At 30.5% G+C, this 12,943-nt stretch overlaps 1 protein-coding gene across 1 annotated transcript in view; it reads left to right on the top strand.

The window, feature by feature from the left end:
- The first annotated feature begins 4,848 nt into the window (after window positions 1-4,848).
- Window positions 4,849-12,943, top strand: part of LOC131858606 (uncharacterized) — a 12,986-nt gene continuing 4,891 nt past the window's right edge. Inside the window, exons 1-2 of the mRNA XM_059211900.1 lie at window positions 4,849-5,173; window positions 5,266-6,140. Coding sequence (XP_059067883.1) covers window positions 4,849-5,173; window positions 5,266-6,140 — 1,200 coding nt within the window. The remainder of the gene's footprint in view (window positions 5,174-5,265; window positions 6,141-12,943) is intronic.

Genomic DNA, 12,943 nt, shown 5'->3' with positions numbered 1-12,943 from the left:
CTCAACAAGTCGAACACATTCAACAATTTCTCAAGAAATGTAATGCAAAAATATTTGCAATAGCTTGAAAGTAACAATTTTGTATTGAAAATACAGATAATATGCATTGCTCTACTCAACAAGTCGAACGCATTCAACAATTTCTCAAGGAAATGTAATGCAAATATGTTTGTAGTAGCTTGAAAGCAACAATTTTGTATTGGAAATACAGATAAGATTTTGTATTTATTAAAATACAAATAAAATTTTGTACTTATTAATGTACAAGATACTTTTTGGTATTTATTAAATAAAAAAATAATTTTTTGTATGAATATATTATATTTCATCCGATATTGTATTTCTTAATAAAATGCACTACACTTACTCATATTTACTCTTTAACATTACTATTGAAAAAATCAACCCATAAGTCATAAATAAAAAAATAATACTGAAATTGTGAGTTTATAACAATGATATTAATAAGTACTTTTTTTGATAGTGAATATTTATTTAATGAGCTATCATATTCATTGTGAGAAAAACAAAATATTGCTGACATTAAAAAAACTTGGAATAGTGGATGAAGGAATCCACTGAATTTAAATATAAATTGGGTAGAGGAAGATGTGGATAACACTCTAACAACTACTCACTCAGAAGGTTTAGACATGGAATCGAAATTATGGATATCACAATTAGAAGTTCAGTATAAAGAACAACGTACAAGGTTTATGTAAGGGTGGATTTATCAACTTCACGGAGCATCAAATTAGTCTAACAACATAGTTTTAAACATGAAGTGTTTTCTTCATTTATTTAGTTAAATCTATAATGAGATAAGCACATTATTGCAATCTTCAATTTGATATTACTCAAAAGAGGAATAGGCCTATAGATGCATTTAATTATTTTTTATTGAGCTATGTTTCCAGCATTTACAATAAAAGTATGCATTTTTCATATATTTTTGTCTTCACTCCTCTTAGAATTTTTATTTTTAATTTATTATTTCTAATACTATCAAATGATATTTATTTGTATATTTTTTATTTATTTAAGTTCTCTATGTGTTTGATACATTAGCTATGGTTCGACTAAGGAAACACTTCTTCGAGACTGAAGAGAAAAGAAAACAACAACAAAGAGAATATCAACGAGAATATCGTAGGCGACGTATGCAACAAATGATAGATGCTCAAATGGATGAGTCTACAAGCCAAATAAATAAAGAAGATAGAGAAAGATGCGCTAAACATATAGCAAAAATGACAAATGAACAATTACAAGGTGAAACAATACTAGAGGAAAATGTTAATAGGAATATAGTCAATCAAATACATGAGCATTGCTCTCATTCTGAGCAACATAGAAAAATAAATATAAATACACGTCAACGTATATCTGAGGAGGCTCACTCACAGGAAGTCATAAGAGATCAAAATTATGCTGAGGTGTGTCCTGTACATACTAAGGAGAGAGTAAAAACTAATCCCCAAATAGGGGAAACACAACAAATCAGGGATCATGAAAATATCAAAACGAATGTGCACAAAGTAGCTTTTCAAAGGAATGTAGAAGAGGAAGGGCCAAGTTCAACAGAACATGTTGCAGAAACACCTAAAAATGTAAATCAATAGGGACAACAATTCACTACTGAATCATTTGAACATGACATCCCAAATGCCAGTAAAATACTAGAGACTAATTTCATGAAATTTCAAATGGCATTTCATAATAAATTAGATAGGTTGGCATCACCAACAATGTGCCACATTTGTCAAGAATCTTATATTGGAATCAATGTCTCCCATAGTCCCCAAGGGCCTATTTGTACTAGATGCAGACAAGAAAAAGGCAACCACAGATTTTCATCTGAAAATAATATGGATCCCGGGCCCCAACCAACAGAATTGGCAAATTTATCTCAAGTGGAAGAAATGCTAATTGCACGCGTTAGCCCAATTTTACAAGTGACACATGCAACTGGTGGTCAGTTCAAATACAAAGGACGCACAATAAGCTTTCCACAGAACATTGAAAATATGGCCAAAAAATTGCCACATTTAGTTAAAGATCTTCCATTGATTGTAGTTCGTAGAAAGGATCAACGTGGGACAAGCTATAATTTCACAGTAAATAAATATCATGTCTACACAGCCCTACGATACAAAATTCAACATTATAAGTTTTACTCAGATGTAATTGTTGATGAAAATGCTCTAGACAATATACCAAGAAATTTAGATCATAATGTTTTTAACGAGTTAAGAACTGTGCATATGGAGTTTGATTCTGATAGAAATGAAGTTGTTTTTGTGGGCCCCCTTATGGAGACAGATGAGAGAAACATAATAGAGCATACAACGTCGATGGCATCCAAACCACCAAATGCCCAAAGGGAAATGGAGTTGATTCATGCATGGGTCAACAATCCTAATGTAGACCCAACAACAATGATGGATTGGCCCATGATCGGTGCATCTCCCATAAATGAATATACAATCCAAGGATTGCTCAACATGACTTTCCCATCTTTATTTCCCAATGTTAAATGTGATTGGTTGGAACCGAGACTAAGGAAATTGCATCTACATGAATTTGCCAAGCACCTCCTATGATACAGAGATAATAGATTCGGTAAGCATCCAAGATTTCGTTATTATATGATGAACATGATTATGAGAGATCGAGCACATAGCTTCATAGCTATTTGTGTAAAAAGAAGCCTGCACGAAATGCCAATCACAATACAGGAGTTGTGTGAACACATGGACAACACACCACATTCGTATCTAGCAGATAGATTGATGCGATTTGGAACCAGTTTAAGGGGAACAAGATTTTATTGGACAAAGTGTCGAGCAGAATTAACAGACATGCTTCACCAAATTGGAACACCGACAATATTTTTCACATTAAGTGCAGCAGACTTGTACTAGCCAGATTTACATGCATTGATGCCCGGAACACCACCAAGCAATCCACGAGAAGCAAAACTATGGAGAAAACAAAATGTCATCGATTATCCTCACATTGTTTCACAATACATGCATTCACGATACTCAACTTTTAGGAAAGAGATCCTCGACAAGGGCATGAATGTCAAAGACTATTGGTGTAGATACAAATGGCAACATAGGGGATCCACACATGTGCATGGTTTTATATGGTTAAATGGAGCACCAAATATGGATAATATTGATTGGAATAATCCAGATCAATTGTACTATGTTGAATCATGTCTACATGATTTAGTTCATGCATGTAACCCTTGACAAGACACACACCTCCAAAACATACAGGTACGATTACAATAAATTAGCAAATCAAGCCCTTTTCATATTATACACAGTTTAAAATAAGTATAAATAGAGATTGACAATTTTTAATCCACATTCTAGGTATATCGAAATTTCAATCTGCACCCATGTCTAAAAAACACAAGACAACTGGCAGAAACTTCTCTCCATGATGACTATGATGAGATTTTGAATACTGTTCAAAGACACACAATGTGTCGAGAGGGTGCATGTCTACGCAAAAAAAAAGGGAAATTGGTTTGTAGGTAAATATTTCCTAACCAATTTTATTCATTTCAAATGTAAATATTGTCTATCTTGAATATATTACTTTGTTTACTAATAAAATATGTGAATGACATATAGGTATAATGCCCCATGGCTGTTAAATTTAGAAGCTTCTAGAATTTACAAAGACTTAGAAAGTGGTGAAATGAAATTTGAGCCATTCAGAAACAATGACAAAGTTAACTCATATAATCAATACATACTCCAACTATGGAGAGAAAATATTGATTGGCAACCTGTTATGTCAAAACATGATGTAACTAAATATATTGCAAAGTATGCAGCCAAAGCTGAAAAAAGCTCAGAAACATACCATCAAATATTATTACGGTTAGCAAATGTAGAAAATCCTAATGATTTAGCAGCAAAAGCATATAGAAGGCTTCTTACCAAAACACTAATAGAAAGGGATATTGGAGCCCAAGAAACAAGTCACATGCTACTAGAACTTCCATTGGTACAAAGCAATAGAACATTTGTCAACTTAAATGTTTCAAGGGAAGTATTCAAACGTGTAGACTTAAATACTGATGATGACAATGAAGAACATACCATATCTTTCATCGATGCATATAGGAACAGGCCACAATTTTTGGAAGCTACGTGCCTTATTGATGCTAAAAAATCATGGATATATAATAGAAAAAGAAGAGGAGAGAACAAATGGAGTCCAAGGAAAGTCACTACTATTGTAAGAGTATTTCCTAGATTTCAATCAATTCCTACACGTCACTCAAAAAAATGGATTGATTTTTGCTCTTCAGAATTGTTGCTCTATAAGCCTTTTCATGAAATTCACACAGATATTGGCCACAATGATGAATCAATAGTTGCAACATGGGATAACTTTAGATATAATCAATGGCACCTAGAAAGGAGAGGAGATATTGCAAATAGTGAAAATGAGGCTGATTCAGAATCTGAAGACAACAATGCCCAAGGTACTACCATAGAGAATGAATGGGAAATTTTATCTAGACTTCATCGTGGATAGATTATGCAAGTTTCAAAAATAGATATGTTGGGCCGAAGAGATATAGATCGATAGATAGACTGGTGTCAAGAATTTCAAGGTGAACAATACATGAATGAAGCTACAAATTTCATTAACATAATGAGAAATAATGGTTGTCTTATTCATTATGACATACCACAATGTGTGGACTATGGAAACCTCAGTGACAAACAAAACAAAGTAGTCAACATTATAATGTCCCACTATCATACATATCAAAATGTATCACCCTTATATATGATAATTCAAGGCACAACAGGAATGGGTAAGTCATACTTGATCGGTGCAATAAGTCAAACATTACAAAATGCAGCCTCTCCACAACGCTCTCCTCTACTTCTACTTGCACCAACAGGAGTTACAGCATTCAACATTGGAGCATCAACGATTCATTCTAAGTTAAGAATTCCAATAAAAGATTTCAGTGAGCTACAAGGGACAAGACTTACGACTTTCCAAGAGGAAATTTCTCACATAAAGTACATATTAATAGATGAAATGAGCTTCTTGGAAGAGATGTTGCTTGAAAACATAGACTCTCATCTTCGACAAGCATTTCCAGAAAATAGTCATAAAAGTTTTGGAGGTATGATTAACATTTAAGTTTCTTAGAATAATAGATCTACATTTTTAACACATTTACCTATTGCTGAATATGTGTATTAAAATATTTTTCAGGTATATCTATGATATTGGTTGGAGATTTGGCACAATTGCCTCCTATCAAAGATAGAGCGGTATATGAAAGAAAAAGGTGTGCAAGGATACTATGGGAAGAATTCAAAACCATAGTTACTTTGAGCCGTATTTTCAGACAAGATGGACAAAGCAATGAACAAGAAAGATTTTGTCTTCTTCTAACAAACATAAGGGATGCAAACCCTACAATAGATGATTGGATGTTACTTATGTCAAGATCAAATGGAAACATGAGTATTGCAACAAATGATGAGTTCGAAAATAGTGTTCATTTATTCTTGACAAATGATAATGTGCACAGTCATAACAAAAGAAAATTGTACTCATTAAAAAACCCTATTGCACGAAGCATCGTTGTAAAAACAAAAACACTTAGTTCTATAGAAGGCGATGGAAATGATGAGTTTGACATGGAACTATTACTCAGCAAAAATGCAAGGGTGATGTTAACTTCAAACTTATGGATAGAAGCGGGTCTTGTCAATGGAGCACTAGGATATATTCGAAGTATTGTATATAGACCTAGAAGTGCACCACCTTTGCCACCATCATATGTACTTGTAGATTTTGATGGTTACTCAGGAATTCCATTTGATGATCGTCATCCCCAAAGAGTTCCAATTCCAACAATTGACAAAGCTAGCACAAAGCAAATTCCATTGAGATTGGCTTGGGCTTTAACCATACATAAATCACAAGGGTTGACACTAGACAAAGCCACTATTGATATAGGCCCCACTGAAAGAAGTGGTCTCACATTTATAGCAATATCACGTGTCAAATCTTTGCAAGGACTACGGATTATGCCGCCCTTCACATATGACAGATATGAAAAAATGAAGAGGGGAAAACAAGTTGCCAGAAGAAAGGAAGAAGAAAGCAAGCTAAAATCCTTAGAAGTTATTTGATCTAATAAATGTTGTTAACAAAATTCTTGAAATTTGTACTTTCAAAAATTAGCAATGCTACTTATGTCTTCTCTTATAATCATGATACTTTCTCTCCTCACCCAAAAGTTTGGTAATAAGAATCTACACTTGGTTCAATTTATTGGATATCCAAAGAGTTTGGTAGTTGAAACACATTGATTGATGCAAATTAATTATTTGAGGAGAAAAATGTATAATTTAATTTTTTTATTTTAATCATATATTGTAGGTTTATTTAGACTAAAATATATTTTATTAAATAATATGTTTATGATATGTAAATAGTTTTATGTAAACTTAATATGATAATATATCTACATATTATGATTGAAAAGCAAAATGCACACATTCATTCTCTATAAAATTTCTCAACATTTAGTAAGTCATTGAATATATTTCAATTTAATAGTTTAATCAAATATAAAGGCTAATTTCCTTTATTTAACATCATTTTCTTATGGTTTTATATTTTTTATTTCATTTTAAATGTTCTTAGTGACATTTAAACATAGTAAGCCAACTAATATCCTATTCTGATGATTTAATTTGCTTCAATTATAAATAAATATTTTCGTTATTTATTTCATACATTGTTTGTGCTATTAAATATAGTGATTTTATAATTTTATCACAAATTATGAATACTTTATTATCATTGTTCCTAAATGATAACCCTAATTTTACTATTTTTTTAATTTTCAATAAATACTTGGAAATATGGATGTTTCACAAGATGAATCGGAAATCATTGTTCAAAGTCCAACTGCATCTATAAACTCAAACAATTTTGTTGAAACTCCTATTGAAAAATGTGCGAGAATTGTTTTAGAATGCTGCAACAAAATTGTCAAAGAAATTGAAAACACGAGCTTAATGATTGATGATGTCGAAGAACTTGAAATATTAAAAATGGAAGATGTTGCTAAAAAAGCTCATGATGCATCTGCAATAGTGTCCAGATTTCTAGATATTATGAAAGAAGTATATTTTGATCATCTTGTAAATAAAGGACATAACACCATTCTCATCACTGAAGAATTTGTGATGTATTTACACCATTACAATGAAGTAATATTCATGTAGTTACTTATTATTTGAACTTCATCACTTCTCACTTATTCAAGTTCATTGTAGCAAAGCATGCATTTTTTCTCCTATATGAGAGTTGAAAGGACAACAATAATATTAATTGTTATACGTGTGGTTTTCTAAATTTGTGGCTTTAAATATATGTGTTAAATGGTTGTTTAACAAATATATATGAAATGTTAAAGTTTAGCAGCTAAATATAAAAAAAAAATTAACATTTTTTTACAATATTTAACATGTAAATTAGAAAGATTTGCCATTTTTTTGAATTATAATATAATATAAAAGAAATAATACCATTTAAAACAAATTTTAAGTGGGTGTGTGGCAATGTATAAAACTTCCACTAATAATATCTTTTATTTTTAAAACATATTTTGTGCTACTATTTATTTGTAATATACATGATTCTCTAAGATATGTGACATCAAACAATCCTAGATCAAATTATAATCCTAACACTAACTATAATTAGGGTTACACTATTAATAAACCCTAACCCTGACCATAAACTTAACCCTAACACCAAACCTAACCATAATCATAAACCTAAATCAAACCCTAACAATTATGTAAACCATGACCCTAGGGATAATACTAAACTTAACCCTAAAAATAAACCCTAATCCTAATGCTAAACATACATTATATAATCATAAACCAATCATAATCCTAACCCTACCCCCAATTATAATTATAACCCTAACCCTAACCCTAAATTTGATATAAACTCTAAACAAAATTGTAAAACTAACAATAAATCCTAACCCTCACCATAAACTTAACCCTAACACTAAACCTTAGACATAACCCGAACCCTAACCTTAATTTTAATCCCCAACCCTAATGCTAACCATAATCCTAGACCTAAACCAAACCATAAAATTGATGCTAACTCTAACCATGATATAAACCCTAGACAATTACACAACCTTAACCGTGAAACCTAACCCTAATCATAACCCTAACCTTTACCCTAACCCTAGCCCTACAATGATGTAAACCTTAGTGTTCACCATAATAGAATCCTTTACTCTAACCTTGACCATAATCCTAACATTAATCCTAACCCTAACCATAATTTTAGACCTAAACCAAACCCTAACCTTGATTAGAACCCTAATTGTATCCCTAACAATGATGTAAACCTTAACTCTTACCATAATACTAACCCTAATCCTAACCCTAATTATAATCCTAAAGCCTAACTCCAACCCTTATCCTAAACCTAAACCACACCCTAACATTGATACTGCCCTTAACCCTAACCCTAACTATAATCCTAACAGTAATCCTAAATCCTAACCCTAACCATAGTTCTAAACCTAAACCAACTCCTAACCTTGATGTGAACCCTTATCGTATTCCTAACAATGAACCTTAACTCTAACCATAATACTAATCTTAACCCTATCCATAACCATAATACTGACCATTAAATACTATTTTATAGTATCATTAAATAAATTCCAATATATATCTTACATTTTAGTATATGCTTTAATCTTGTAAAACATATATATTTATTAATTATTAAAAATAGTCTAAATGGATATATTTCATATACCTAGATATATAATAATATAATAATATTAAAATACTATTATATAATTCAACTCAACAAAAAGATACTATATAATTATATATTGCATTTATTTTATGTTTTCCATGTCGCGTCGCACAACTGCCACTAGCATATATGTCTTAAATTTTAATTTAATCTATATAAAATATGCCGAGAGATATCCTTCTTGAGGCGTCTATTTCAATTTAGGGTGTAAAATTGATTAAAAATAGACGCCTCGAGAAGGATATCTCTCAGCATATTTTATATAGATTAAATTAAAATTTAAGACATATATGCTAGTTTAGCAACAAAGATTAAGTGTAATAGTGATATGGGTTTTAACACAAAAAAGAAAATGGTATTGATCATGATATGCATATTGGTAATAATATTATTAATATTATTTATAATAAGCGTAGTTAATTCATTTACAACAAACAATACAATATATTTCAATGTGGGTTATTTTTTTTTAAGAACTAGTCTATTTCGCATTTCCTTGGTGAGAATTATTAACCATTTGTTCAGTCAATGGTTCGAGACAGGCCTAGAATTTGACGGTCACCCCTACCTGTCATATGAATTTTTTATGACGATTTAGTTATTTCAATGCCTTTCATTTGACGTTTTAAGAAAAAATTTAACTGTCAAAAAATATAAAAGTAGAAGATTGAAGCAATAAAAATCAATGCACATCTTTCTTGAGAAGAAATGAAAATCATTATCTTAATGAGAAAATAATGATAAATTAGTAATATATGCAAAAATCTTAAATTTACTAAATAAGTTTCTAAATTAATACACTAATATATATTATATATTAACATTAAATGATAATCAATTAATAATTACTAATTTAGTAATAATAAACATTTAAATTTTAAAGTTATATATATATATATATATATATACAAGTTTCTATAACAATCTTATTAAATATATTTAAAAAATTAAATTGACTAAGTTTCTAAATTCATATGAAAAAATAAAACTATTCTAAAAAATCATATTAAAATATTATAAAATTAGAAACAACTACATCCTTCCATATTCTAAATCCTTCCATTTCAAAATATTCTAAATAAATTTGTATTTTTATAATAAACATTCTAAACTAATATATATATATATATATATATATATATATATATATATATATATATATATATATATATATATATATATATATATACGTACTATATTTTTTTACAGTTTATTTATAATTTGAAGTGTCACCTATACGGTTTTAGAAAAAAATAGCATGTCAATGCATACGTTCTACTAATTTTTTAAGCTATCAAATACGGTTCAAAAGTGAAAAAATGGCCATTTTGCTTGTCAAATTCCAGGCCTGGTTCAGGAGAAAAGTTCACGATATTGTGTCTGATTGTGGCCATGGTATTTCTAATGTTTGTCAAACCACTCCGAATCCCTCATCTTTTTTTGGTAATTTTACATGTCATTGCATCTCTTCTTGTGAAGTCAAATTTCTTACTTCTTAAATATCGTGGTGTGCCCTATATCAAATGCAATAGACTTAATGACTTGATTAAACTACCTTTGTGCATCCATCATACTATTGATGGAAGGATAGGTATCATTTTTTTCAAGTATGGTTTGATTAAACATTTAGATGGTTGGTTAGTGTACTTACGGATCAAATGAACTATAGTTTTTTTTTTGGGGGGGAAGTCCTTATATTCTATCATAGACAAAAATAATGATCTAAGTGTTCCCTCTGTCATTTTACTCAATTTGTATAATTTTCTTCTATAATATTTCTAGGAGAGCATATGGTATGTGGTTATTGAATATATAAAAACTCTTGTATGTTTTAAGTGAACTTTTGTGAACAACACTTCTAATGTTTTAATGTTATCTCTACATTCTATAGTCTTTGCTTGTAGATGAAATTACTACAGGGTTATCATTTGTATAGGAACTTTTCAACCATCATTTCTCTGATTAAAGTTAGTAGAGACTTTGTTATCACTATAGTCTCAATGACATGTTGGCCTATGATATGATATGGGTATTCTTGAGATATCATTATCTTGAGAATTTGATTTACCCCTCTTGATCAAGTTTTTATTTAATAACCTTATATTCTTGGACATTTCTTCTTGTTCATGAATTCTAGATGTCTTATGTGATCCCTACACCATGTGGAGTCTTGCTAGAAATAAAGTTGGTTTATAAGTAAACATGGAAATTATTCTAGTACAAATTCTATATTCTAGGAAACCCCCCTTGGATTGTATTGGCATAGTATGTCCTTAAACAAGTTTCATCTCTATTTCACCTAAGTGGGTGGCAGCTGACAAGAAAATTATCTGGGGAACTTGAACCTAGAGAGGGTTGCATACCCACTTTCATGATTTTCATAATTTCATAATAGATGGGTTTCAAATTGTTTTTTTTAATGAACTACGAAGTCTCTGAGCTTTCACGTAGGCAAGGCCATCTATGATGAGCCCCTGAGACACTAGGTCTAGCCCTTAGGTCCTGTCATTCTATGTTTTTTTTTACTTACCTATCATTTCCAATCTTATGCATTCCTCGTTCATCTTTGTAAACTTATTAGTTGATTGATGCATGATTGATCTAGTTAAAGTAATGATATGATTTATCATGTTGATCATGTATCTAATAATCTGTTGACCTTGTGTTCAATATCTAGACAACTAGATAGCTTGCAGGTGCAAGTATGGAAAGATAGGGAAATACATAACAGAGAATTGCAAGAGAAACTTGAGTACAAAGAATAGTTACCTGCTATATTTACCTACTACTTGTACTTTTATAAATGCATTATATTATGATTTAAGAATGTATATTGCAATTTAGTTAAGTTTGGTGTAATTTGTTTATGTTTTGTTGTGTCTCTTAAGTGTGTAAATTAGATTCATTGCATTTCCATTGAAATGTTAAGTTAATTTGTTAAAGTTGAAAAAAAAATTGTTAGTGTTGTGTTATGTTCACTTGGGTAAAAAGTGGGCATGACATATTAAGTCTGATTAGCATGCTAATTTTTCCCTCATATACAAGGACATTTATCTAGAATTATTTATTAATTCAATCCTTTAATCATTTTTTTCGCTTAAGCTAAACTTGGGTTTTTTTGTTATCTGGAGTTTTTTTTTCTAGCATTAGTTCTAGATGTAGTTGAGCTTAATTTAGCTTCTACTTTGCATTGCTTTAGTTCACCTAATTTTATCATTAGGTTTTGCACCTAGGGAGGATTCATTCATTCATTCATTGTAATTGTATCTCCAATATTGTTTTGTGCAATAATATCGAATTCTTTGGTTGTTATAGAGTTGTACAATTTTGCTTTATTTTTTGTGTGATAGACATTTTTCTTGTAGATGAATCTTGTCTCTTGTGGTTGATCATCAACTCTTACATGGTATCAATGATTTAGATCTGTCAATTTCATGTATGCATGTTTGAGGGATCCAAATTGGGGTGATTTTTTTGTGCACATTGGGCTCAAACATAGGTTGTCATCATACCCACAACATAAAAAACCCTAATATCATCGGAGAAGTTTAAAAAACAAGTCAAATTGGTTGAGGGCACAAAAATCAAGAATAAATATAGGGGTAGCTAAAAAATCTAGACACTTTGGCACAAAATAGAGGTCACCATCATGCTCAAAGAGTATGTGTAATGCCCCCGCTATGACATCCAAAGGACAAAACATTAATAAACAATAAAAATGTGAATAATTTTTTTTATAGAAGAAAGAAACCATACATTTACAATGAGAATCATGATGATAAAAAATGAAGATATCAAGAACATATAAATCATACAAGTGTCCTCAAGGCCCCACAACAAAATTACTCAAATATCATAACCTAACATAAATGAAGAAATAAGAAACTTTTACAAATAACAATACATTGTCCTTCTCAAGGTACATGGTTCATTTTACATTGCCAAGTGAAAATAGATATGATCATAATTGCATCACAAGGTATCCATGAGGATACATTCTTCAAAGTATAATAATGTCAAGAGCTCAATATCTGAAACACAAGGTAGATCTTCAGTCTTCTCTCGAACT

Source organism: Cryptomeria japonica, chromosome 9, assembly GCF_030272615.1.
Source record: "Cryptomeria japonica chromosome 9, Sugi_1.0, whole genome shotgun sequence".
Classification (NCBI taxonomy): domain Eukaryota; kingdom Viridiplantae; phylum Streptophyta; class Pinopsida; order Cupressales; family Cupressaceae; genus Cryptomeria; species Cryptomeria japonica.
The sequence above is the reverse complement of the archived record's forward strand: the minus strand, read 5'-3'. Positions and strand labels throughout refer to the sequence as shown.